Genomic DNA, 26,657 nt, shown 5'->3' on the forward strand with positions numbered 1-26,657 from the left:
TATAATTTATTAGTTTATTTAGATGAATTTTGATTCTTTATTATGTATTTTCAATGTAAAACATTCGACTTCTTCTGAAGCAAAAAGTGATCAAATTGATGAATTTTGGAGTGATTCCAACTGAAAGATGTTCGTGAGCCTTTCAAGATGATTGTATCAAAGTTTCATATTTTTCTACCAAACCATTTGACCGTGACGATGAAATAAAGACCCAGCGCGCAATGTTTTTGTACGTTTTGGGTATTTTGAAGGTCAAGATGGTATATTTTGAGGAAGATTCCTTTTGAGGATTTGTTAGGGACGTCTCAAGCTTTAAAAAGAGATATTTTGGGACCAAATCAGAGTTGATTTGGTCGGTCAAAAGTATGATTTTTTGAGAAGTCCGAATTTCAGTTTAAATAGGAAACCTTTTATTTCCTAGTTATCTTATTCTATTATGTTTCCTAGTTTTTAGAAGGCCAGGTAGGATTTTATTTTGTAATAGTATAAATAAGGCTATTTAGCCATTAGGAAGGGGATCAATTTGGAGAGATGCATTAACTTAGGAGCTTTTGACAATTCAAGTTTATTTTCAAGGTGTTTTCTATCTATGTTCTTAATAATATTTTGTTTTCTACGTTCTACAACCATCCTAGATCCTACGTATTCTAAATCACACGAGTTTTCATCACTTCATCATCGAACTTAGGTGGTGATTGAAGGCCAGTAGGACGTCGGAATTTGGCATCATCATGAAATTCAGGAGGTGCTAGTGTTTTAATTAATTTTGGATATTGGGGAGGATTTTGAAACCGAGGATGGGGTGAGGTTGAAGATGAAGAGAGAAAGAGAAAAGTGGATGGGTGAGCCTAGAGAGGGAAAATGATCCTCTACTTTGTGGGGATCCTAGGGATCTCCACATCCTAACCGTTCATCATATATTGTGCAGTCAGTTTTCATCATATACTATTTGTGTTAAATTTTAAATAAAAAAATCAAATAATTTCTGATCGTACGATACACAATGAATGATTAAGATGTGGGGATCCCTAAAATCCCCACAATTTGGATCCATATGGGATCCAAATCCCATAGAGAGAAGCATGTTTGAACTCTTTTATTGTGAGCCGTTTAGATAAAAATTCAACGGCTTAAAATAATCCGAAACTAAGGTCAGCACTTAAGGTCTCATCTTAAAAAATAAAAAAAACTAAAAAAAAAGCAATAACAGCATTCTTTTCTATTGGCTAAAATTTACGAATTTTATCACAAAATATTATCTCAAAAATAGCAACACGACAAGTCATCTTGTAAAAATTCAAAACCAACCACGGGCGATATCTACTAAACGCTATTTAAACTACCCTTGATATCAACTAAAACTTTTAATCCTTTGAGTAAATTTAAGGGGGACAGGAACAACCCACTTCACCAAATTGTGGTATGAAGCTACCAGATTGAAAGAAAGAAAAACATATATATTACTGGATAGAAAATCAAATTTAGAGCTTTATATTATGGATTTGGATCCCATCTGGATTCTCGTTATGAGGACCTAGGATCCTCATATCCTATAATCATCGTACATTATGCGGTCATAAATCATTTTGAATTTTTTTATTATTTAAAATTAAACACAAACAGCACCAAACGTACGATGTAAGATGACCGGATAAGAAGTGAGGATCCTTAGAATCCTTACAAAGAGAATCCAAAAAGGATTATATGAGTCCTATTTGCTTCACAGAGAGTTGCATAACAATACATGACCAATTAACACAACAAAGCAAAAGAAAGGTTTATTTGGGACAATTGGATACACATCGGGAAGGCCAGTGGATATGACTTTATGCATGGCACCAAAGGACCGGGACCTCCTCCTTCTTTGTGGGTAAGGGGTTTTTCTCATCAATCAAACCAATTTGAGTCACGCGTCGGTTGTTTGTTGAGCACTTGCTCACCAAACTTTGAAGTACATTAACTTGTCAGCTGTGAATATTGGGGGAGTTATTTGACGGATGTCATTGTGACAGTATTCTGAGTCAACCACACATTATTATGTTAGAAAGATAAAATGCATGACAATGTGTGATTGACTTGAAATATTACCACAGTTGCATCCTTCCCGTTGCATGTAAGTTTTTCTTCGCTAAACGATATAGCTTACAAGACAGTAGTTTGATGTGCAATTGTTTATAAGAAAACATAATTTCATTAAGAAATTTGAGGTTGAGTTTCAACTTACAGCATATCAGCAAGAGTTATCCTTCCTCATCTCATTTTTTGCGTTCCTAAACTTGGAATTGATGGCAGAGCATAGATGGCAAGCAGTGATATGGATACGGTGCTATACCCGTAGACACTTGTCCAGCTCTTTGCAAGAATTGTACTAGCGTGACACATCATCTCACAGATAAAAGATCAATCATTGGTAACTGTTAATTCCAATCTACTGATACAGATAAGCAACAAATCAAACGATTGATCCCCTTCTATTTATCAACATGTATACAAGTTTATAATCTAAGTCCTAAGGACATTGGTCAGAAGTTTCTCCTTGAAAATTTTCCAATTAGGAGGCTCGCAGAAGTTTTTCTGGACAAGTTTGAGTAAGCTGATGCTCACCAAATAAATACTTTCGTTCGCAGTTTATCCACCTATCCCATTGCTAATACTCCGCGACGACACATTCAATTGCTTGAAGTCTTGATGAAGTCTGTCAATCATCCTGTATACTTTGTCGGATTTAGGATGTAATTTATCAAAAACTGTAAATTCATGGACCTCGTCGTCCACCTCATCAGAACCCCTGGGAAATTTCTGGACTCCGGTGTAGGAATGGGCAAATACACATTAGTTATGGGTAACCGCGGTTATCCGCTCATTTAAATTAAACGGTTACAGTTATAAGTAACCGTTTAGATAAATAAACGGTTATGGGTATAACCGTTTACCCGCGAAATTTAAATGGGCGGTTATGGGTATTAACCACGGTTATAAACGGGTAACCGTTTACCCATTTATTTTATATATGTAAAACTAATACAAACCATGTTCTTGATCCAATAATACTGAGCACTCAATAAATTAGCAAGGAATTTATCGGTCATTTTCTCAATAACACTGCTACAAGAATGATGATTCTCATCATCAAGGAATTCGCCAAATTAATTTAAATTCTTTGTGGGTAACCATGAAATTGACAGAAATGCTTTAACAGAAATGTCTTCTAAACAATTTTTGTAACCCAATAATACTTAGCAAATATTATATTTACCTTCATTGGTAACAGTTAAAAATATCATCCGTAAACTATTATTTCAATTATTGGAATGGTATAAGAACTTAAAAAATTAAAATACGGAAATGTATGATGAATGTACCTATAACAGTGTTTAATTGTAAAAAAAAAATAAAAATTATGACAATGTTTTTTTAATTTTTAAGTTGTTAAAAAACATGTAAATGGGTGAAAAGGGGTTATGGTAAAAAAAAAAGATAAACGGGTTAAAAAGGGTAAATGGGTAAGCGGGTATTAAACGGTTACGGTTAAATGAGTATGGTTAACCGTTTATAAACGGTTATGGGTATGAGTATAACCGTTTAGACAATTACCCAACGGGTGAACGGTTATGCAGGTATGAGCATAAACGGTTATGGGTAAATAACCGCGGTTACCCGTCCGCCATAACCGTTGCCCATCTTCTAAAATGTCAGTCAAATAATAAAAACAACATTTATGAAATACTGAGTTTAATTATAATAAAGGGACGCAAAAACCAATTCGAGTAATCAATCGTATTTTTTTTTAGCACTATATGGTTTTTTGGCTTCCTCTTTCACTTGAATTAAAATATATGGGAGCAGAGAGCTCATTGCGCTTGTTTTTGTTTGACCGGCCTATACTATAGTCAAGTCATCCGCATATCTTTATGATCTCATTTCCTTCTATTTATCATATTTTTGGAAAGGTTTAGATAGCCGTTTTGGTAAAGTAGAGGATTGAAAATGTTGTTATAAAGTCAACAATCTGTGATAATTTATATATGCTAATAAATAATAAATGCAATAGAAACTAACAGAATATAAACTAGAATATGATTTATAAAACAGACAACTTTAAGATCGAGGCTTGCGTACCGCAATGTCCTTGAAACAGAAATTTCGTCCCTACTCTGTGCTTGTAGTTCTACGGACGTCTGTTCCACCAGGATTCAACGATCTAAGTCAGAAATTCCAGCACCGGAAAATAGACTTCTGGCGAATATTAATGTGGTTCTCTCAGTAAGGATGTTTAAGATTGCAGGAGGAGATTTATGATTTTTCTATATTGTAAATGCCATGCAGATGAATGTATATATAATGTGATTGTACCTGTTCACAACAGGTATAAGGAAGGGATGCAATTGTTGGGAGACATCTGCTGAAATGGGTGTTTTTGTTTCTGCGTTTTCACACTTCAGACTTCATCTGAAAAGATGAGTCTGTTGGAAAAAATAAATAATTAATTAATTTAAATTCGAAATTAAAAATAATTAATTAATTCCGAAAATAATTAATTAATTTAATTATTATAGCCCAAGAGCCCCAAGGCCCAAGGCCCATCTTTTGACAATTAAATATATATTAATTATATATTAATTATAATTAATTATATATTAATTACCAAATAATTAATACACCCCAAAGCCCAATCCCAAGGGTGAGCCCAATTTTAGTCTCTAGGCCTATTACCTTATAAAGTGATAAACTCTTTTGGGAATGGCCAATTTCTAAAAACATGAAAAGTAAGTGGTCTATGACTCTATTAGGTTGTGCATTTCTCTTTCTCCATTTTTTTTTATAAATGATATTGTAGGATTCACTTAAAAAAAAATCGATTAAAATAAATTTCAAAATTTATAATTGGTGTATTAATGAGACTCAAACAATACAATAATTAGAAAACTAATCGACAACACCTTTTTTCATATGTTTAATTTGACAATAAAAGGTTCATATGTCAATTCACGCAGGATTGATATATCGGTTGAAGTTTTTTCCTACCTTCAAATTTAATTGCGATACAATCCATTTACAATTTAACATCTCCTTTGAAGATGATCTAAAAATCCAAATGTATTCATTCAAGATTTTTAAGTTTTCCATATGACCCGTTATTCAATTAATATTTGATTTAAGTATTTAAAAAAGTAAATATAAAAGATCGAATTGAAAATTACATTTCCCTTTTGATTTTCGCGAATTTGGTTCCAAGTTCCAACATTTCGTAATGAAAGCAAGTTGTTCTTAAAGAAGTAAACAATACTAAAACTGTGATCAATAATGAAAACTGAATGCGTTTCGAATTTTCTGTACATAAGAAAGACTCGATATAACATGACACCCCATGCTTCCCTAACAAATCACTACTCAATTTCTTCTAAACCCGCTCATAATTCTAACAACTAGGTACGTCTGACATTTAAGAAAAATAACTGTGGAAAGGCACATCCAAATGCTTGCAAAAACCCTAGCGCCTGCCGTCTCCACCGTAACTTCACCATAGCCTACAGTGGTTACAGAAACAACCGACAAATACATAGCATTCTCCCAGCTCTTCTTCCCCAAGAAGTGAAACCCAATACAGCCTACTCCCACACACAGAGCAGGTGCCGCTACCGCCATCACTACCCTAAAACGGTCCTCACTCACACGAAAAAAGTTTACTACCTTCCTAAATCGTCTGAGGAAACCCTCACCGATAAAAACAAAAAAAACACCTCCTGAGTAGCACCAAATCCAACGGACGAAGAAAATCAGGAAGGATACTAACACCTTTGACCGCCCAGTTTTGGGGACCATGTCACCATACCCCACACCGGTCATTGTTTGAGACATTAGGTATAGTGCCTTAACTGACTTTCCATTATCCAATTTGCTATGATCAGCAAAGTCGCCAATCAAAAACAACAAAAATATATAAACGAAGATAGATAAGACCAACCAACTAAATACCTTCCAAGCCCAACTCTTCCCACCGGCACTTCCCTCTCTCTCCCCTATCCCTACTCCAGCACCTCCAATGGCTCGATTTTGGCGATGCATAGCTCCCTCACCTATAAATTTACAGGTTTAAACAATCAAATCCTTTTCATATACTCTGATCCACAATTACAAACCAATAGATATAATTGATAAACTTATAATTTGGAAACCCATTTGATACAGAATTCATTAGCAACTATAATTAGCCATGGACATCAGCTTCCTCTTAAGTATAATCTTTGTTACCAAAAAACTAATGGACTATCAAAACACAAACAAATTTGTACATGTCCCAACAACAAAAGGCTCCACCAATAACCAAGTCAAAAACTAATGGCTCGCCCCGTGACTTATCCTCCAATAGTAATCTCTTCCCTTCATGTCTATTACCCTCACCTTCCTCGTTTGGTACCTCAATATCAACAGAAATATAGTCAGAATTACCATCAATTTCATTCTCGTTTTAATTCACACTGCCCCGAGGACTGATTCGTCAGATACTTCTTTAAGACATTTAATCAAACATATGGTGTGTGTATAAAGACTAGCAAAAAGCAGTACGAGATAGATGGAGGAAGTTTATTAAAAACCTGGGGATTGATTCATCAGCTACGTCTTCGCGTGTGGGGGCCGACGGCGCTTGGCTGGCGGCGGTGGCCTGCTAATGGCCGCTGCTTCCAATGGCCAATGCCAGAAGGAGCTTCTGGCCTTTTTGTATCGAGTATGTCTGGAGGCTGGATTTTGGTTTAATTAATATATATATATTGTTTTTTTTTTTTAACTCAACGAAACGACGTCCAACTAAAGCGAATTTTTCAATTTTTTTATAACCAGCACTAAAACGGCGTCATTTTTTGGCCTTTTTTATTTTATTTTTTTATTTTTTTTTTGTAATAATCGAAGTGAAGTGGACTTGTGGTGACTGTGTGTTGAATTTCATCTTGGGCCTGGGAGTTTTATAAATTGTGGCAGTGACATTGTGGGCTTGGGCCGGGCCCGGGAGTTTTACTGGTTTGCGGTATAGACGGTAGAGTTCCGACCAAATCTTCATCTTCATTTTCATTTTTTTTGGCAATTTTAACGAAACACTTCCGGTACTGTTCATTTTTAACGAAAAATCACATTTTTACCTTTTCCTCGTACTATTCACCACACATTTATTTGTCTTTTTTCATTAAAACTAAAGTTTTTAATAGACTTTTCGTTAGTTTTCCTTTTTATTTAAACATCAAGACAGAATAACAAACACCAAACACAAACTAACAAACAAACCTAAAGTCCAACTTACACTTATAAACAAACAAAAAAAGGGCCTAAAACAAAAGTAATGCAGAAAGAGAGCCCAACAACAGTAAGGCCCAAAAACAAACATAGCAGCCACCAGAAGCTTCCACTGCAATCTCCACCAACAGTTGGACCGATTCCCTGATCATCGCTGAATCGCCTCTGCAGATGCCACCTCCAACCATGATTTGCTACCTGAGCACAGCAAGAAAAAGGGATAGTCAACAACACCACGAAAGAAGCCAACTACCAGTATGAAGCTCGTGGAAATCCACGAGCGACACTGCTGGAATCGGCAAACAACAAGGATAACGTGGTGGCGTTGGAAACACCCATGTTGGTGTAAACACCAGAACTCTACACATGATCTCACTAGAAAATATGGAGTTCAATCTTATAACACCTTATTTTGCACGATTTTTAATTTTGAACTAAACAACGTCAATATTAGTTAAAATCGGTTCAAGCATAGTGAAGTTTTTTTTTTAGGTTCAAGCAAAAAAAAAAGTAGGTAATTAGTTTCAAACTCTCCCCCGTCCCCAAAATTTATGTAGTATGAAATTGAGTTGAATGGATGAATGAATTTGGGTTGACCAACCCAAATTGCACCCCTAGGTATAATCTCAAATTACAAATCCGCCCCAATATCCAAAATTAATTCAATTCTCCAAAACCCAATTGCGACCACCTACTCCAGTGCTAATTCCAATTTGAAATCCAAATCATTCTCCACCACCTTCGCCTCCTATCCCACCTCTTGCAACAACCGCATCCATGTGTACTGAACCTCCACAGAGACCACCACCATCACCTCCTGGCATTTGGTTGTTGTTCCAAACTGCCACCATCACCACAAGCTGATAGGGATGACAATTTTAACCGTTGAACCTGATAACCGTGGATAACCACCCGAATGAATTAGATTTGGGTATGAAAATTTGGGTATATTATGGGTGTGGGGAAAAACTGTGAATATTATTCGGTTATAGTTTTGGATATGGTTATGGGGTCCCCAATCTGTATCTGTCCATGAATCCGAACAGACTATATATTGATTATTCACTGAATCCATTACCTTGAGAATACAAAAATTACATTGTGTGAGTTGCATTTTATGGGAAAGTTCAAAAGTTCTGATATGAATCAAAATCTATGAGAATTCAATAGTACTTATTTGAGATATCAAAAATCAGCCAACATTATCAATATTTAGATTTAATTTTTATGCTATACAACATCCATTAATTAAATTATTTAATACATCAAATATTTAATGACTAAAATTAATATTTACTAAATTATCATGCGTTAATTGAATGAATATATTTTTTGTATTAACGAATATGGATATAATCGTTAACCGATAGATAATTCGTTACCTAATGAGTATGGTTATGGATAATATCCAATAGTTAATTTGCGGTTATGAATATGATTAATTTTCTTAATTATGAGGATGTATATAACATTTCGGTCTTCAAACTAAACCGTTGCCATCCTTACTAGCCGGGCAACACCGCCACTCACCTTCCACGCAATTGCAGACTTTTCAATCTCTCGGTATTTTTTCGGCAATTAATTCGATTTATGTATTTTTGTCATTTAGTTTCAATCTTCCCGATGTGTATCCAATTCTCCAAAATGAACCTTTATTTTGCCTTGTTGTGTTAATTGGTCTTGCGTTGTTATGCGACTCTCTGTTAAGCAAATAGAACCCATATAATATAAGGATGAGGATCTTCATTTTGTCCGTTCAACGTATATTGTGCGATCAACTTTCGTTTGGTACTATTTATGTTACATTAGATAAAAAAAATTTAAAATGATTTCTGACCGCACAATGTATGATAAACGGATAAGATGTGAGAATCCAAATGAAATCCAAATCCATAATATAGAGCTCCAATTTTGATTTTCTATCCAGTAATATACTGTTTTTATTATTATTATTTTTTTCTTTCAATCTGGTAGCTTAATCCAACAATTTGGAGAAGTGGATAGTTCGTGTTCCCTTATATTTACTCAAACACTAAAAAGTTTTTGTTGATATCAAGGGGTAATTAAAGGGTTTTTTTTTTTTTTTTTTTAACGGTTTGAAACGGATTATCCATGGGTTACCCGCATGTAAACCTATTGATGGCCTGTTATTAATGGGTCCTTAATGGGTGATTTGATAGTTATCGTATTAACCTGAAACTCGTTTATTTTGGGATCATGTTAATGGATTGTGTAAAAACTTGCCAAATCTACTACCAATAGAACTGAATGTTGTTATTGCTTTTTATAAGGTGAGACCTTAGGTGCGGACCTTGGTTTTGGATTTTTATTTTTTTTATTTTTATTTATTTATTTTTTTTGGGAAACTAGGAATTACATTCCAAGGCCGAGAAGCCCAAGGGTACATGAAAGCCTATGAAGAGGCAAACACCAAGGAAGGCACAACGAAAACCACAGTGATGAAGGGGGATACAACCAGAAGACGCATCAACTAAGTTGAGCGTCACCCCTAACATCGCCATAACAAATCAATGCGGACATGGAAGACCATCCTTGTTCAAAACATGTACCAACGATGGGGACCTGTCAACCCAAACATGATCACACATCTCCGGAAAACCGACCGACGCAAGAAACTTCACCGCTAGATTGACTGATCTTGGCCAAGACCAGCGACAGTTCTGGAAAACCCCACTCAACTGTTTGACTCTTGCCAAGGTAGGGAAGTATAGTTCAGAACCGAGTCCTCCTCTCTCTATGTTCACCCATCCACTTCTCTGTCTCTCCCATCTTCAACCTCACCCCATCCTCGTTTAGAATCTAGGATGGTTGTAGACATGTTACATGACTTCCACAAGGTTTAGGATTTTTTGGATGTAGCTGGAGAGATATAAGAACTGCATATGTTAGTCCATGAGTGGTTGGACAAAGATGTAAGGGCTGGTTTGGTATTGCTGTGCTTTGAAAAAAAGCTGCTGTGAGAATAAGTGGCTGTGCTGTGAGAATAAGCGGCTGTGAAATAAAGCCAGTAGAGTGTTTGGTAAATTTTTTTGTGAAAGTGCTTTTGGAAAAAAAATCAGGATGATAGTGTGTCTTTTCATTAAAGGAGCACTGTAGCTCCGTGTGCTTAGAAAAAACTGGTTTTTTTTCAAAGCAGCAAATAGCAGCTTCAGCTTTTCCTTTGATTTTCAGCTTATTCTCACAGCAGCTTCCAAAATAAGCCTTTTTTTTCAGTTTACCAAACACAAAAATGACCCTCAGCTTTTTTTCACAGTGGCTTTTTTTAAAATCACCTCAATCCCAAACGGGGCCTAAGTCTAGTGATAGTTTATGATAATAAAACTCTAAACCATAAACCCTAGTTATGGCCCAGAAGCTACCATGTGGCAGTGAAGAATAAAAATAGGGGTGTGATATCCACACATCCCATTTTACTACTCACGCACCTTTTTAATTTTCGGCTGTCGGATCAGATGAATTGAAGAAGATCAACAAATAGAAATTATCAAAGAGTGTGTGAGAAGTAAAATTGGGTGTGTGGATAGCACACCCCTAAAAATATATATAATTTGAGAAAATTCAAATAAAATAGAAAAAAAATTGAATAAATATTCCTGAAGTTGTTGTAGACCCTTTGCGGGGTGCTCATCGTCATGTGGCACATATTAAATAAAATAATATATAAAGTCCAAAGTTTGTATAAAATCATAGAAAAATATAAAAAAATATCCCTAAAGTTGTTATGAATTCCTTGAACCATCCTCGACGAGAAATGAGCATAAAACCTTGATTGTGAGTTGATATCAATTAGGAGGAGTTTACGAATGTTATGTTGGTTACTTGGTGTTTGTCTTCTTACATGATATAGTTCTACAAGTTCCATGATTTGTTGCTTAAATGCACCTCCTTGGCCAAATACAATGTTCATGACGCCGGTTTGGTATATCAAACATGCCGCATAGAAGATATCGTGTTCCCGGTCATATACCAATTGACAAAAATATTTTTCACATTTGCATAGTATTTATTATGAATATTAATAATTTTCAACTCTTTTAAAAATATTGTTCACAAGAGTTTATATGGTTTTAAACATTCAGAAGATGATGTAACCATCATTCAAAGCGTAAAGGCATCCATGACGACCGTCGGCAATTTTTTTTTCACATTTTCACACTTTTAAATTAATTGTTATGAATTGTTACATGTTTTTAACTAGAACAATATAACCAAGCAAGTAGTGACCCCCAATGTGAATTAGCCAATCAGAGTCACCCTTAGAATGCGTATGGTCTCTTAATGTGGATTAGCCAAGCAGGACCATAGGCATTGAAGCATATCATAGTGTGGTTCCCAATGCATATTAACTAAGCAAGACCATCTCTGAGAACAATGTGTCCAAGTAAGTGACCACCCAAAGCAAATTAACGAAGCATAGTCACCCCTAGAATGTGTATGGTTCCCCAATGCAAATTAACCAAGTATGGTCATCCATTCCACGTACAACACTGCTACATGGTGCAATCTCATTATCACACGTCCTACATCATACATCGACCAACATGATTTGCATTGAAAGTACATGAATTATTAATTCCACATGAAAAACTCATATTTAGTCACAAAACTTACAAGTTCTACAGAATAATTCTAATATGAGCTAAGTCTAATTAAGAAAAATCAAAGGAAAAAGAAGAAGCAAAGTAATGGAGAGTCTCGCCAACGCCATGAGGATGTCAATCTCATCAAGGTATAATAAAAATCAAAACGCCCTTCTTCCCTTTTTATATGTTTTATGTTGATTTTTCGGTTTTCTTTTGCTATTTGGTTGTTCAACAACAACAACAAAGCCTTTTCCCACTAAGTGGGGTCGGCCTATGAATCCTAGAACGCCATTGCGCTCGGTTTTGTGTCATGTCCTCCGTTAGATCCAAGTACTCTAAGTCTTTTCTTATGGTATTTTCCAAAGTTTTCCTAGGTCTTTCTCTACCCCTTCGGCCCTGAACCTCTGTCCGGTAGTCACATCTTCGAACCGGAGCGTCAGTAGGCATTCTTTGCACATGTCCAAACCACCGGAACCGATTTTCTCTCATCTTTCCTTCAATTTCGGCTACTCCTACTTTACCTCGGATATCCTCATTCCCAATCTTATCCTTTCTGGTGTGCCCACACATCCCACGAAGCATCCTCATCTCCGCTACACCCATTTTGTGTACGTGTTGATACTTCACCGCCCAACATTCTGTGCCATACAACATCGCTGGCCTTATTGTTTTCCTATAAAATTTTCCCTTGAGCTTCAGTGGCCTACGACGGTCACACAACACGCCAGATGCACTCTTACACTTCATCCATCTAGCTTGTATTTTATGGTTGAGATCTCCATCTAATTCTCCGTTCTCTTGCAAGATAGATCCTAGGTAGCGAAAACAGTCGCTTTTTGTGATCTTCGCTAGATTGCTCCTGTCATTAGTGTGGATAAGTATATAAATGGATAGAGATAGGAAAGCAAACACAAGATGTACGTGGTTCACCCAGATTGGCTACGTCCACGGAATAGAGGAGTTCTCATTAATTGTGAAGGGTTTACACAAGAACATAGGTTCAAGCTCTCCTTTAGTGAGTACAAGTGAATGATTTAGTACAAATGACATTAGGAAATATTGTGGGAGAATGATCTCATAATCACGAAACTTCTAAGTATCGGAGTGTGGTATCGTCTTGACTTGCCTTATCTGTCTCATAGGTAGATGTGGCATCTTCTCTGGAAGTACTCTTCCTCCATCCAGGGGTGGTATCTTTAACTGATGGAGATGCACAAGGTAATGTATCAATTTCACTTGAAGCTTGTAGTTTCAGGCTTGGTCAAGCGCGATACAAACCATGTAGTAGGAGTCCCCCAAGTCGCCGAGCTAGGGGATCTGCTGAAAGAGGTGACAGACAAGGTAAGCAATCAGAGCTCCGGCTGATTGTTCACATTCTCCTTATCTTACAGGCAACATGAAGGATAAAGAGAAGAAAAATGAGAAGAGATGATATGTGATACTTTTGCTTTTGAATAAGTAATTTTCCACAGGGTTATTCTTGAACTGGGCTGGAGGGTTTTCTGGTTTCCTCTAGAGTATAAGGCCGACTGAAGAATTTGAGGGTCAAAACAAGTCCATCAAATCTAGAGTACGTTCGACCCTGCTGATATGGGATACTTTTGCTTTTGACAGAGTAGTGGATGTATCGGCACATGTGCTGTTACGCTTGTCTCCACATGCTTCCTTGTAGATAGGCATCAAAGTGCTCGTTCACCACTCATTTGGCATCTTCTTCGTTTTCAAAATCCTATTGAAAAGGTCAGTGAGCCATGTTATACCTGTCTCTCCCAAAACTTTCCACACTTCGATTGGTATATCGTCTGGGCCTACTGCTTTTCTATGCTTCATCTTCTTCAAAGCTACAACCACTTCTTCCTTCCAGATTCGACGATAAAAAGAGTAGTTTCTACACTCTTCTGAGTTACTCAACTCCCCTAAAGAAGCACTCCTTTCATGTCCTTCATTGAAAAGATTATGAAAATAACCTCTCCATCTGTCTTTAACCGCGTTCTCTGTAGTAAGAACCTTTCCATCCTCATCCTTGATGCACCTCACTTGGTTTAGGTCCCTTGTCTTCTTTTCCCTTGCTCTAGCTAGTTCATAGATATCCAAATCTCCTTCTTTGGTATCTAGTCGCTTATACATATCGTCATAAGCCGCTAACTTAACTTCTCTCACAGCTTTCTTCGCCTCTTGCTATTTGGTTGTTGAAACGGAAAAATTCATTTTTTGTTCTTGCGTAAATTGCAGATTATGATCTAGAAAATAGAGGGAAGCGACAACAATTGGGGTGGATAAATTGAGTAAATTGCGTAAATTAGGATCTAGAAAATTCATTTTCATAAATTATGACTTTTATTAAAATTCCAACTTTATTTTCCTCATCCAAACATAGTGTTAGCAATGGGATAGGTGGATAAACAACATAGTGTTAGCAGTGGGATAAGTGGATAAACTGCTAAAGATGGTATTTATTTGTTGTTCGTGCCCATAGAGACTAACTTCATACTCAATTTGATTTTGTTACATTATACCAATTCATTCTTACTGATGAATGCACGCAGACTATGATGAGACTTGATATTAATACGCTAATAGATCTCAAGATCAATGCGGTGTTTGACAGTTTTAGAACCCCTTCTAAGTTCTAACCATGTAATCTCCAAGAGTAAATCCCAATAGTCACGGTCATCATCAGTTCAGTTGTACCACGGTTGCTCGTGAGCAGTCTAGGGCAACTCCAAAAACAGAAGTGTTCAAAGGAAAAGTGCAAAAACAAAATTCTCTTCTCACCCGTGATCAAGCCAGATAGTTTCCGACATGTATAGTCGCCATTGTTGGTGGATCATGTTGCATTCGACTAATGTAAGCTGGATGGTTTTTTGAGGAGGTTGGTAAACTGTGATGCCTACCTCCAAACTACAACAGCCAGCCTAACAACGACCACGAATTTTTGTTTCGTTTATAACAAGATTATTGATAGCGATAGTATGCGAAAGGTTAAAAACAAACAAAACAAACAAATACAACTAGCCACAACATTATCCATCATCACAAACTTACAACGTTCAATTTAACTGAAACTACAACTAAAAAGTTAAATAAATAATAACTAGGATGAAGATCTACAAATCGATCAATCAATCTCAAGTTGTCAGCATACACACGAACAATCTCAAGTTGTCAGCATACACACCGTTCAACAGGATTATAAATTTCACATTCGCTTGACTGATCGGTGACGTTGTAATTCGGGGGAGAAAGGTCGCAGAAGTAAGTCGAAAACCAGAGATCTTTATCAATTCTGAAAAATCCGGTCAGCTTCACCCCCAATTTGGCCGACCCATAACAACCATCACCTGCTGACGAGGAGTTGGAGGAGATTATTAATTCCTTGGCGGCGTCATCACTGACGTAGGCCCTCGCCGTCGCGAAGGTGACATTGAAAGTGGTCTGGGTCATCGTGGTTAAAGCCACAAGAGGCAACGGCGTCGTCGCGAGCATCAGTTTGTCCTTCGTCTCCTCGTCCCCGTAGAAGAGATCCGCCTGGAGGCTCTCGTAGTACAAGTCGAGTTTGGTGTTGGGGTTTGCGAAGACCAGATTAAAGTTCCACGTGGCGGTTAAGGAATGGTAGCGGTTGGCGGCGGAAGGAGGGGTCGGGGCGAGTGGGCACGGGGACACGGCGGTCGAGTAGATGCGGAACTCGGGGGCCAAGGGGTTGAGCGAGTTTTCTTGCGCCACCAGGGAGTAAAAGATTATGCTCCAGCCGCCTACGAAGAGGATTAACAAGAGGGGCTTAATTACTGCAGGCCAATGGTACCAATGGTCGGAGGAGGGATTCTCAGGTTTTTCTCCCATCTGATTCTGATGTGATGATTTGATTGCTGCACCAGGAGCTTTTTATACAAGAAATTTGATGCGTGTCTTTTAGGTTTTGACTTCATATCAGACGGGGAGAGAGAGAAGGAATCCCATTTATCGACAACTACTGTACAATGTGAGTCAAGTCCTACTTCTACTAGGATTGATTTTCACGTGTTTCTTTTTCTGTCTTTTTTTTTGTTTTCTTTTTTTACACTTCCGATTTTAGTTTTTAGTTTTTTTTTACATTTTATCTAATTAATGCACTTTTTAATAGCTATTTCTCTCATGTCACTCAGTATTACGGTCTGGTGTTATTTTTCTTCACTTAAAAGTGTAAGGTTTTATGTTCGAATCTCGTGGATGACAAATTCAATACCAAATTAGATTGCCCATTGTGCGGCTTAGCCGAATTCCCCTTTCTCTTAGTGTAAAAATATCGATGTACTAAAAAAAACTATTTCTATCCTTGCCTTCATCTAATAGGGTTCTGATTTTTTAGTTTATTCGGTTTTAAAGTTTTAGGTATTTGAGTCTATTTCAATGAGATTTTGAATATATTTGAAACTTTTTATAAAAGTTGATATTTTTAAAATTAAGGATTAATATTTGACTACATTCGATAAATACACATGTTGAGACGATGGTGCGATATCAACGAAAAGTAGATTTGCGAATGATACCTAAAGAGATTCGCAAGAGAAGGACAAAGAGAGCAACCTGAATAATTATATTAACGTTTTAGAAAGAATAAATAAACGGGTATAAAGCGTATTAAAATTGGTATGGCTAGATTATTTAATCCAGTGGCTTATTTACACAATCGAATCCGTTTATTAATGCTGTCAGGTCTCTTATCCTAGCTCCCAAACAGCTGATGTTGGGTTTCTCAACGCCGCCTCCATCAGCGAGTACGTAACCGCCACGTGGGACTTGACGCTGGTCGCTATAAACCCCAACCGGAAGCTGGACTTGTACTACGAGAACCTTCAAGCCGATATCTTCTACGGCGACGACAAGGAAAGCGACAGCAATCTCAAGCAGCGAACAGAGCCGTTGCCTCCCATCTATGTAAGTGAGATAAACCAGACCACTCTTGATTTCTCAGTGGTAATGGCGAGGTCGTACGTCGGAACCGACGTGGCCAACGATCTAATCATCTCCCCCTCCTCCTCAAGTTGTTATGGGTCGGGGAGGCTATGGCTGAAGCTGTTTGGTTATTTTAGGTATAATCTTACGTTGTTTGCAGTGGCTGGTGTCCAACTGTCGCGCTTGTCTTGCAACCTTTTCCCACCGAATGAAACGATGGGGCAGTCAAGGGCATGCCAACTTTGTAATCCAACTTATAGGTGTATTTTCTGATCCGATTCAGATTGGTGATTCTGATTATGTTTTTGTTTCTGGTGTTGAATAATTGGCCAAGTTGCCAAGTGGACAACAAAAACAATTCAAAAGAAATAAAAAAAGAAGGTGGACAACATCCTTCCTTGTTTTGGGGAGGAAAACATGGAACTTGTCTAAAGGTTTTTTGTTCTTTGGTCCATGTGAGAAGTCACGGGGTGACTTAATGAATTTGAGCAGCAATTGCTGCTTTGGTTGTAAGAGAAGAAAGACAGTCGGATAGAAGAATAGAAAAGAGAGCAGAAAAAATTGGGGAGCCGAAGAGAAGAGAGGGAGAGAAAGAAGGTACTGCTGTAGTACCATTTTCAGAGAAGGAGTTGTTGTTCCTTTCATTGGATAGTTCTCACTCCATCAAAGTGTTATTGTTGTAATAGCTTTGAGCTTTGTATAGAGAAGAAATTAATCACTATATTTTTTCTCTATTTGTTTCTTTAGAGTGTGAGAGTTATTGGGTGTATTGGGTTAGATTGAGTTGGTTCCAACGGGTTTGGTGCTATCCTAGCACAACAATTGGTATCAGAGCACTAGTTGCTCTTGGGTACTGTCTAGTTGCCAAAGATGTCAGACGGGCAAGATGAGAATCCTTTTGGAAGCAGCTCCGGGTTTGCAAGAACTACGGTGCAAAATGCAAAGTTCGAAGTGGAAAAGTTTGATGGCACAAACAACTTCGGGATGTGGCAATGTGAGGTCAAAGATGTGTTGGCTCAACAAGATCTACTTGCCGCTTTGGGAGAGAAGCCGGAAGCCATGTCGAAGTCAGAATGGGAGAAATTAAATTTGTGGGCTTGCTCTTCAATTCGGTTGTGCCTTGCAAAAACTCAAAAGTATTTTGTGATGCGGGAGACATTAGCAAGTGTGTTGTGGCAAAAATTGGAAGACAAGTATATGACGAAGAGTGCAGAGAACCGGCTACACTTGAAGAAAAAGCTCTACCGCTTCCAATACAAAGAAGGTACAAAAATGATTAGACACCTTGATGCTTTTAATAAGTTGATTGCCGACTTGTTAAATTTAGATGAGGATATTAAGGATGAAGATAAGGCCTTAATATTGTTGAATTCCTTGCCGGACTCTTATGAGCATTTTGTTACAACTATTATGCATGGTAAAGAAACTGTGAAATTTGAAGATGTGTCAAATGCCTTGATGAATTATGAAATGAGGCATAGAGATAAAAATCATGATAGTACCTCTGAAGCTTTATTTGTTAGAGGTAGATCATCGGAGAGGAGGTCATCTTCTAGCAGGAAAAAATCACAGTCTCGACCTAGGGGAAACTCTAAAGGTAGAAAACCTTTGGAAAAGGATGAATGTGCCTTTTGTCATAATAAGGGCCATTGGAAGAAAGATTGTCCAAAATTGAAGACCAAAGGCAAAGAAAGTTCTGAAGCTAATGTTGCTGAGGTTGAAACAAATTTTTCTGATTTTGCTTTAACCACTTCCTCATCATTTGATTGTGCTACTAAGTGGGTGTTGGATACGGGTTGTACTCATCATATGACTCCTCACAAGGATTGGTTTTCAAGCTTGAAAGAGTTTGATGGTGGCGTTGTGTTCATGGGAGATGACAATCCTTGCACAACAAAAGGGATTGGTACAGTTCGTTTGAAGTTGCATGATGGCATGGTTAAAGAGTTGACAGGTGTTCAGTATGTACCGAATTTGAAGAAAAATCTTATTTCTTTGGGTACTTTGGAATCTAAGGGTTTCAGGTTTCATTCAGATGGACATACATTGAAAGTTACTTATGGTGCACTTGTTGTGATGAAAGCTCCTAGATGTGGCCATTTGTATTTATTGCAGGGAAGCACTGTGACAGGTGAAGCATCTGTAGTCTCTGAAAATATGGGCACATCTGATTCAGATACTACTAGACTGTGGCATATGAGATTAGGCCATGCCGGTGAAAAAGCTCTACAAGGGCTTGTGAAACAAGGTCTTCTAAAAGGTGCCACGACTTGTAAGCTTGATTTCTGCGAGCATTGTGTCTTGGGAAAGCAAACTAGAGTGAAGTTTGGTACTGCAGTACATCAGACGAAGGGCATTCTTGATTATGTGCATTCGGATGTTTGGGGTCCTACAAAGACTCCCTCTTTGAGTGGTAGACATTGGTTCGTGACCTTTGTTGATGATTATTCAAGAAGGTCTTGGGTCTACACTATGAAGCACAAGAGTGAGGTGTTGAGCATTTTCTTGGGTTGGAAGAAAATGGTTGAGAATCAGACTGGGAGAAAGATTAAGATTTTGAGATCGGATAATGGTGGTGAATACACATCCGATCCTTTCTTTAAAGTTTGCAAAGAAGAAGGAATTGTGAGACATTTCAGTGTTCGGGGAACTCCACAACAAAATGGAGTTGCAGAAAGATTGAATCGAACCTTGCTTGAGAAGGTTAGATGTATGTTGTCTCAGTCGGGTTTAAGCAAGTCATTTTGGGCAGAAGCAGTTAATTATGCATGTCACATCATCAACCGGTTACCTTCAGCTGCTATTCAGGGTAAGACACCAATGGAAGTATGGACTGGAAAACCTTCTTCTGATTATGATCATATTCGTATTTTTGGTTCACCTGCTTATTTTCATGTAACTGAAAATAAACTTGATCCTAGAGCCAAAAAGGCTATCTTTCTTGGTTTTAGTAGTGGTGTCAAAGGTTACAGGTTGTGGTGCCCAGAGATGAAAAAAATTGTAATCAGCAGAGATGTGACATTTGATGAAGAAAGTATGTACAAAGTCTCTGAGAAGAATGTGAAAGATGTCCAACAGGTGGAGCTTGAGAAAGTTGCCTCTGGTACTTCAAATCCTATTTCCGCTGATGTCGAAGCCACTACAAGTGAAGAAGTTGGAGACCATGAGGATGTTGAAGAAGTTGAACTTGAAGATTCTATTCAAGTTGAAGAGGAAGTTTCACCTCAAAAGTCTATTGCCAAGAACAGAGGAAAGAGACAAATTACCAAGCCAGCTCGGTATAGTGACTATGTTTCTTTTGCTCTTCCTATTATCACTGATGATATTCCATCTAATTTCGAGGAAGCCATTGAGAGTGAGGAGAAGAAGAGGTGGTGCAATGCCATGGGTGATGAGATAAATTCTCTCTTGAAGAACAAGACTTGGGAGTTAGCTAAATTGCCTAAGGGCAAGAAAGCTATCGGTTGCAAATGGGTGTATGCCAAGAAGGAAGATGCTGATGAGAAAAGCAATGTGAGATTTAAAGCAAGATTAGTTGCTAAAGGGTATGCACAAAAGGAGGGCATTGACTACAATGAAATATTTTCTCCGGTTGTGAAGCACTCCTCAATTCGTATTATGTTAGCTCTTGTTGCACAATATGATCTTGAGCTTGTGCAACTCGATGTGAAGACGGCTTTCCTACATGGTGATTTGAATGAAGAGATTTATATGTGTCAACCGGATGGGTATATAGTGAAAGGGAAGGAAAATTTGTTTTGCAAATTGAAGAAATCACTTTATGGCTTGAAGCAATCTCCTAGGCAATGGTATTTGAGGTTTGATAAATTTATGAGAGGCCAAAATTATTCTAGAAGTCAATATGATCATTGTGTGTACTTCAAGAAGTTGCAAGATGGGTCTTTCATTTATTTGTTGATATATGTTGATGATATGTTGATTGCCTCAAAAAATGTTGAAGAGATTGAAAAATTGAAGAAGCAAATGAAGAATGAGTTTGAGATGAAGGATCTTGGTGAAGCGAAGAAGATCCTTGGCATGGAGATCACTAGAGATAGAGAGAAGGGTTTGGTCAGTTTGAATCAAAGACAATACCTTGAGAAGTTGATTCGGAAGTTTGGAGTTCATGATTCAACCAAACCGGTTAGTACCCCTTTGGCTCCTCATTTTAAATTGAGTTCTCTACAGTGTCCTAAAACTGATAAAGAGAAGCTGCAAATGAAAAATATACCATATGCAAGTTTGGTTGGTAGTTTGATGTATGCAATGGTATGCTCTAGACCGGATATTGCTCATGCAGTTGGCATGGTGAGTCGATATATGCATAATCCAGGTAAAGAGCACTGGCAAGCAGCTAAGTGGATATTGAGATATCTCCATGGTAATCGAGATGTTGGTTTATGCTTTGAGAGAGATGACTCTGGTATTGGTCATTTTGCAGTTGGTTATGTTGATTCAGATTATGCAGGTGATCTGGATGGAAGGAAGTCTACTACAGGCTATGTGTTTACTATGGCTAAAGGGCCAGTTTGTTGGAGGTCCATTTTGCAGTCGTCTGTTGCCTTGTCTACTACAAATGCTGAATATATGGCAGTTGTTGAAGCTATAATGGAGGCCATTTGGATACATGGGCTTATTAGAGATTTGGGGGTTGATCAGAAGCAGGTAGAGGTACATTGTGATAGTCAGAGTGCCATTTATTTGGCTAAGTATCAGGTTCATCATACGAGGACCAAGCACATAGATGTGCGTTATCACTTTGTTCGTGAAATTGTTGGTGAAGGGGAAATCATTCTCCAAAAGATTCCAACTAAAGACAACCCCGCTGATATATTGACTAAGGTTGTTGGTGTAGCCAAGTTTGTTCACTGTTTGAACTTGGCTCACATTATGCCTATTTAAAGAAGGCGTTGAGCAGTAGGAGTTTTGGAGCATTTGGCTCGGCATGAGTTGTTCTCTTGCTAGTGTTTGGGAGTGATGTTGTGTGTTAATTGTGTTGGTTGGCTTATCATGACGTTTTTCGGAACTTGGTTATTTTAGGTATAATCTTACGTTGTTTGCAGTGGCTGGTGTCCAACTGTCGCGCTTGTCTTGCAACCTTTTCCCACCGAATGGAACGATGTGGCAGTCAAGGGCATGCCAACTTTGTAATCCAACTTATAGGTGTATTTTCTGATCCGATTCAGATTGGTGATTCTGATTATGTTTTTGTTTCTGGTGTTGAATAATTGGCCAAGTTGCCAAGTGGACAACAAAAACAATTCAAAAGAAATAAAAAAAGGTGGACAACATCCTTCCTTGTTTTGGGGAGGAAAACATGGAACTTGTCTAAAGGTTTTTTGTTCTTTGGTCCATGTGAGAAGTCACGGGGTGACTTAATGAATTTGAGCAGCAATTGCTGCTTTGGTTGTAAGAGAAGAAAGACAGTCGGATAGAAGAATAGAAAAGAGAGCAGAAAAAATTGGGGAGCCGAAGAGAAGAGAGGGAGAGAAAGAAGGTACTGCTGTAGTACCATTTTCAGAGAAGGAGTTGTTGTTCCTTTCATTGGATAGTTCTCACTCCATCAAAGTGTTATTGTTGTAATAGCTTTGAGCTTTGTATAGAGAAGAAATTAATCACTATATTTTTTCTCTATTTGTTTCTTTAGAGTGTGAGAGTTATTGGGTGTATTGGGTTAGATTGAGTTGGTTTCAACGGGTTTGGTGCTATCCTAGCACAACATCTGGCTTATATTTCAATATTTGCCATGATTATGCCACTTAATTGTTCTTAAAATCGTTATTTATCATTGCTAATCCTGTCAAACTGATCGATAAAGCATCCACAAGACCGACCTGTAACTTTGTAGTTGGAGTCTGCTATACCCATAGACACTTCTCCAGCTCTTTGCAAGCATTGTACTTGTTACAACCACCCCCAAATATTTGTATTATTTGTCATTTTACCCTAAACTACCACGTGGCAGCATCTAAACTCACCTCTATTTTCTCTCTTTCTGTCCACCAATCCCGAGACCTCTCTCTTCTTCATCTCTCTCCCGTAGCTCTCTTTCCCTAAGCTCTCCCGTATATCTCTCTCAACCTCTTGCCTCACTATCTTCTCCCGGACACTAAGGGAGGCTCGCAACGAGCCCAAGAACTCTTTCCTGTGAGTTCGACGGCACTGGAGCAAATGCTCCAGCGAACCCTCTCCCTTTTTCAGCTAGGTAAGTCACGGATCTCTCCCTCTCTCCGTTAGTGTGGTGTTTGGTTGTGTTTTCTAAGTTAAATCATTCCCTTTTTACGTAGGTTGTACCTTAGAATGAGTTGGGTTAAGCACACCCATTTTTCCGACGAACCCGTGAGCTTCGAGGGGACTTCCGGTCACTTCCGACCGTGTCACGGCTATTTGAGGGTAGCAATCTCTTCCCCTCACCTTGGTCTTCATTTTCGTACTTAGATTGGAGTCTAGAACCTCCGTTTTCTGGTGACCGGAGCTGTAGCAGCTCCGACCTTCTTCTTCCTCGGCAAACCAGGCCTCTGAGGCCGTTTAGAATCCCCCACGGGCCTTAAGCCCGTTGTGCCTTAGCCCAAAACCCCATCCCGTTTCTTTTTATTTTTATTTTTATTGTTTTAAAGACCCAAAGGGCCTTGGGCCGGTTTTTGTTAAGAGGCTTAAGCCCAGCCTTTTATTTTGTGAGGCCTTAGGACCGGCCTTTATGCAGCCCGTGTGTGTGTGTGTGTGTTTAAGTGTATGTGTGCATGTGTATACATATGCATGCCGTGCATGTATGTGTGCTAGTGGTGTGTGTGTGTGTGTTTGGGCTTAAGCCCAAACCACCAATTTTCACCCTAAAACACTTTTAACCCAAAAACCCTATGTTTCTAAAATCTATTAGACCCTAACCCATCCAACCCCAAATCCCCTATTTTATTTAGTTCAAGCCCAAATCTTTTAGAAAATCCTTTTATTTATTTATTACATTTTTGTGCTTAGGTAAAGTTGATAGTGGAGAAATTCTTAATCCTTATTCGCACGACTCTTCTGCTAAGGAATATTTGTGAGTGGACCCCTTCTAAAATTACATGATTTTATAATTTAATTACATAAATGATTAGCATGCCTACGATTTTATGATTCGATTTATGTTAAACCTGTTTACTGAATTTATTAATTTCGTCTCGTGTTTTTGGTGAGGAATTAATTGTTAGCCTATTCTAAGCTATATTTTGATATATCGTATTTTCTACAAAAACCATGAACTGATAGACTATTTGATGGATGACGATAGGATGCTAGAACATGTTTTAGAAACCCCTCTTTATAGTATAGACGATGGATGAATTTATACTATGAAGTGGTTATTTATGAGAGGCGTAACTATTTGTGCGTACCTAGTAGACACTAGGCCGCCTGGGGTGAGGATTTGGTGTTGGCATTTAGGCCGGGAGAAATAATCCTTAGCTACGGGCTGAGGGACATGGAGCAGGTATTGGGCCGAGAGTTGGTAATCTCTGGCTACGGGCGCAGAGACCACGGAGCAGGCATTGGGCCGGGAGTTATATTTATTCAGTGATCTTTCTAGCAGCACATTGCGTTTACGAGACGATTTACGATATGTTTACTGTTTTGATTTCAGCGATGTTATTCCGCGATATGACTCTTGAGATATTTTTGGCATGCTAGGTTTTTGATTAAATCCATCATTTATTATATTAGTAGTTTTCATTATATAAAATGTGGGGGTTAGTATCTTGATAATTGTTTTATTATTATTGTATGTATGAACTTGGTCCACTCACCTTTGTTTTGCGCCCCCATTCAGGTCATAGAAACGAGGACTACGACTCGATGTACGAGGCATTCCCCTACCAGTAGCAATCTATCACCCACTTGTGTGATATCTTGTAATGATCTTTCCTTTTTGTAAATCTTGAATTAGATTGTGTTCTGTGCACTCTAGATAATTCCTTAAACCTTGTTAATTACTCTTAAATTCTGATGTTATTCATGAATATTTTCTCCTAATCATTTCTCTTGTAATCAATTAATGGCTTTCGTCACCCTCTGGTGTCGGCCAACACGTGTCTATCTTGATATTCGAGGAATATTAGGGTCGGGGCGTGTCAATACTAGTGCGACACGGGCAGTAACAAACTTATCATCTCACTTATAAAAAATGAATGGCATTGATAATTGTTAGAGAGGTTAATTCCAATCTACTGATACACATTAACAACTAATCAAGCAATTGATCCCCTTGTATTTATCAACAAGTATGCAAGTTTATATTATAGCAACATTGGTGAAAAGTTTCTCCTTGGACTTTTTCCGATTACGGGGTTTGCACAAGTGTTTCTGGCCAAGTTTGAGTCAGTTGATGCTCACCAAGTAAATATTGTCTTTCACAGTCCATCCACCTATCCCATTGCTAATACTTCCCGGCGACACATTCAATTGCTTTAAGTCTAGACGAAGTCTGTCAATCAACCAATATACTTCGTCGGATTTAGGGTGTAATTTATAAAAAACTGTAAACTCACGGACCTTGTCGTCCACCTCGATGGAACTAGCTCGTGGAGGCTTTTGGACTCCGGTGCTCCTCATTTGAAGCCTCGTATTGGCAACATGTGCACAAGCACATAAGACCCTAATGAAGGTCAATTTATCAGGCAAAACCTGGGCTTTTACCATTTGAGAGAATAGCTCAAGCGCCTTCTCACCATGCTTGTGCATGGCTAACCCTTGAAGCGTGGTATTCCAAGACACCGAATTTTTTTTCACTATCCCATGAAAGACTCTAGATGCTTCATCCAACACATTACACTAGGCATACATATCAAGCAAAGCATTTGACACGGGAATACTACGCTTGAATCTGTTAGACGAAGTCAACCGTTGGTGGTAACCAACGCTTCTTGAAGAGTCATGATGTGCTTAGGAGTCTTATCTCCTTGTTTATACAACTTCCTTTTGAATTATTCTTCTAACTGAAACTAGTTGTAATCTTTGTAAATTCAGTTTGTATCTTTTGAATTTTGATCTTCCGTGTAAGTAGGGTTAATTCAAACCCTGATTGTAATTTGTAAGTGGTTATAAATACATGCATCCCACGCATTCAAGGGGTATGCAACTGAAGTGAAATCTTTGTGTTCTTAAGTTTTACATGGTATTGAGCCTTACTGTCTAACGATAACGATCCTTTTTTTTTCCTCGCTTCCAATTGCTGAAAACAATGGTGCTTCTTCTCAACCATTCAATCCCGTTTCCCCAAACAATCCCACCTATCCATTTTTTCTCCATGACTACTATGGTAAACATTAAGCTAGATAGGACCAACTACCCACTGTGGTTGGCCCAAATCCTTCATATTCTCAAAAGTCGAGATTTAATGGGGTATGTTGATGGCACTCTGGTGTGTCCCCCGAAGCACATGACTGGTGTGGGAACTGTTAATCCTACCTATACCTCTTGGATGCAGTAGGATCAAATGATCCTAAGTTGGATCAATGGCTCACTTACTGCATCGGTTTTGTCTGTTGTGGCTAGCAAGCGAAGTGCTAGAGCAACCTGGGAAGCGCTCGAGTAGCGGTATGCTTTTTCTTCACAAAATAGGATTTTATTTTTTAGGAATGAATTGCTGCAAACAAAGAAGGTGATATTTCGGTGGCCGACTATTTGGATCGCATGAATGTGATAGCTGACAACCTTGCCCTAGCTGTGCAACCTGTGAGTGACGATGAATTAGTACAGATTATGTTGAACAATCTTGGACCTGCTTTCGAGATGACAGTCAGTGCTGCTCAAGCTTGTGATACACCTATCACGTATCCAACTCTTGAGGCGCTATTGTTG

The 26,657-nt window shown here is 38.2% G+C and overlaps 1 protein-coding gene and 1 long non-coding RNA gene across 2 annotated transcripts; one reads left to right on the forward strand and one right to left on the reverse strand.

The window, feature by feature from the left end:
• Nucleotides 1–5,284: 5,284 nt before the first annotated feature.
• On the reverse strand, nt 5,285–6,763 carry LOC126583841 (two-pore potassium channel 4-like). The gene is made up of 2 exons (XM_050248378.1): nt 6,597–6,763; nt 5,285–6,077 (listed from the first exon to the last, which is right to left on the reverse strand). The coding sequence occupies exons 1-2, from the start codon at nt 6,610–6,612 to the stop codon at nt 5,392–5,394; spliced, it is 702 nt and encodes a 233-aa protein (XP_050104335.1). The 5' UTR covers nt 6,613–6,763; the 3' UTR covers nt 5,285–5,391.
• A 16,392-nt stretch (nt 6,764–23,155) lies between these two features.
• LOC126583852 (uncharacterized) lies at nt 23,156–24,899 on the forward strand. Its single transcript, XR_007609868.1, has 3 exons — nt 23,156–23,216; nt 23,799–23,862; nt 24,628–24,899. It is a non-coding gene; the product is annotated as an uncharacterized LOC126583852 (long non-coding RNA).
• The last annotated feature ends 1,758 nt before the right edge of the window (nt 24,900–26,657 follow it).

Source organism: Malus sylvestris, chromosome 9, assembly GCF_916048215.2.
Source record: "Malus sylvestris chromosome 9, drMalSylv7.2, whole genome shotgun sequence".
NCBI lineage: Eukaryota > Viridiplantae > Streptophyta > Magnoliopsida > Rosales > Rosaceae > Malus > Malus sylvestris.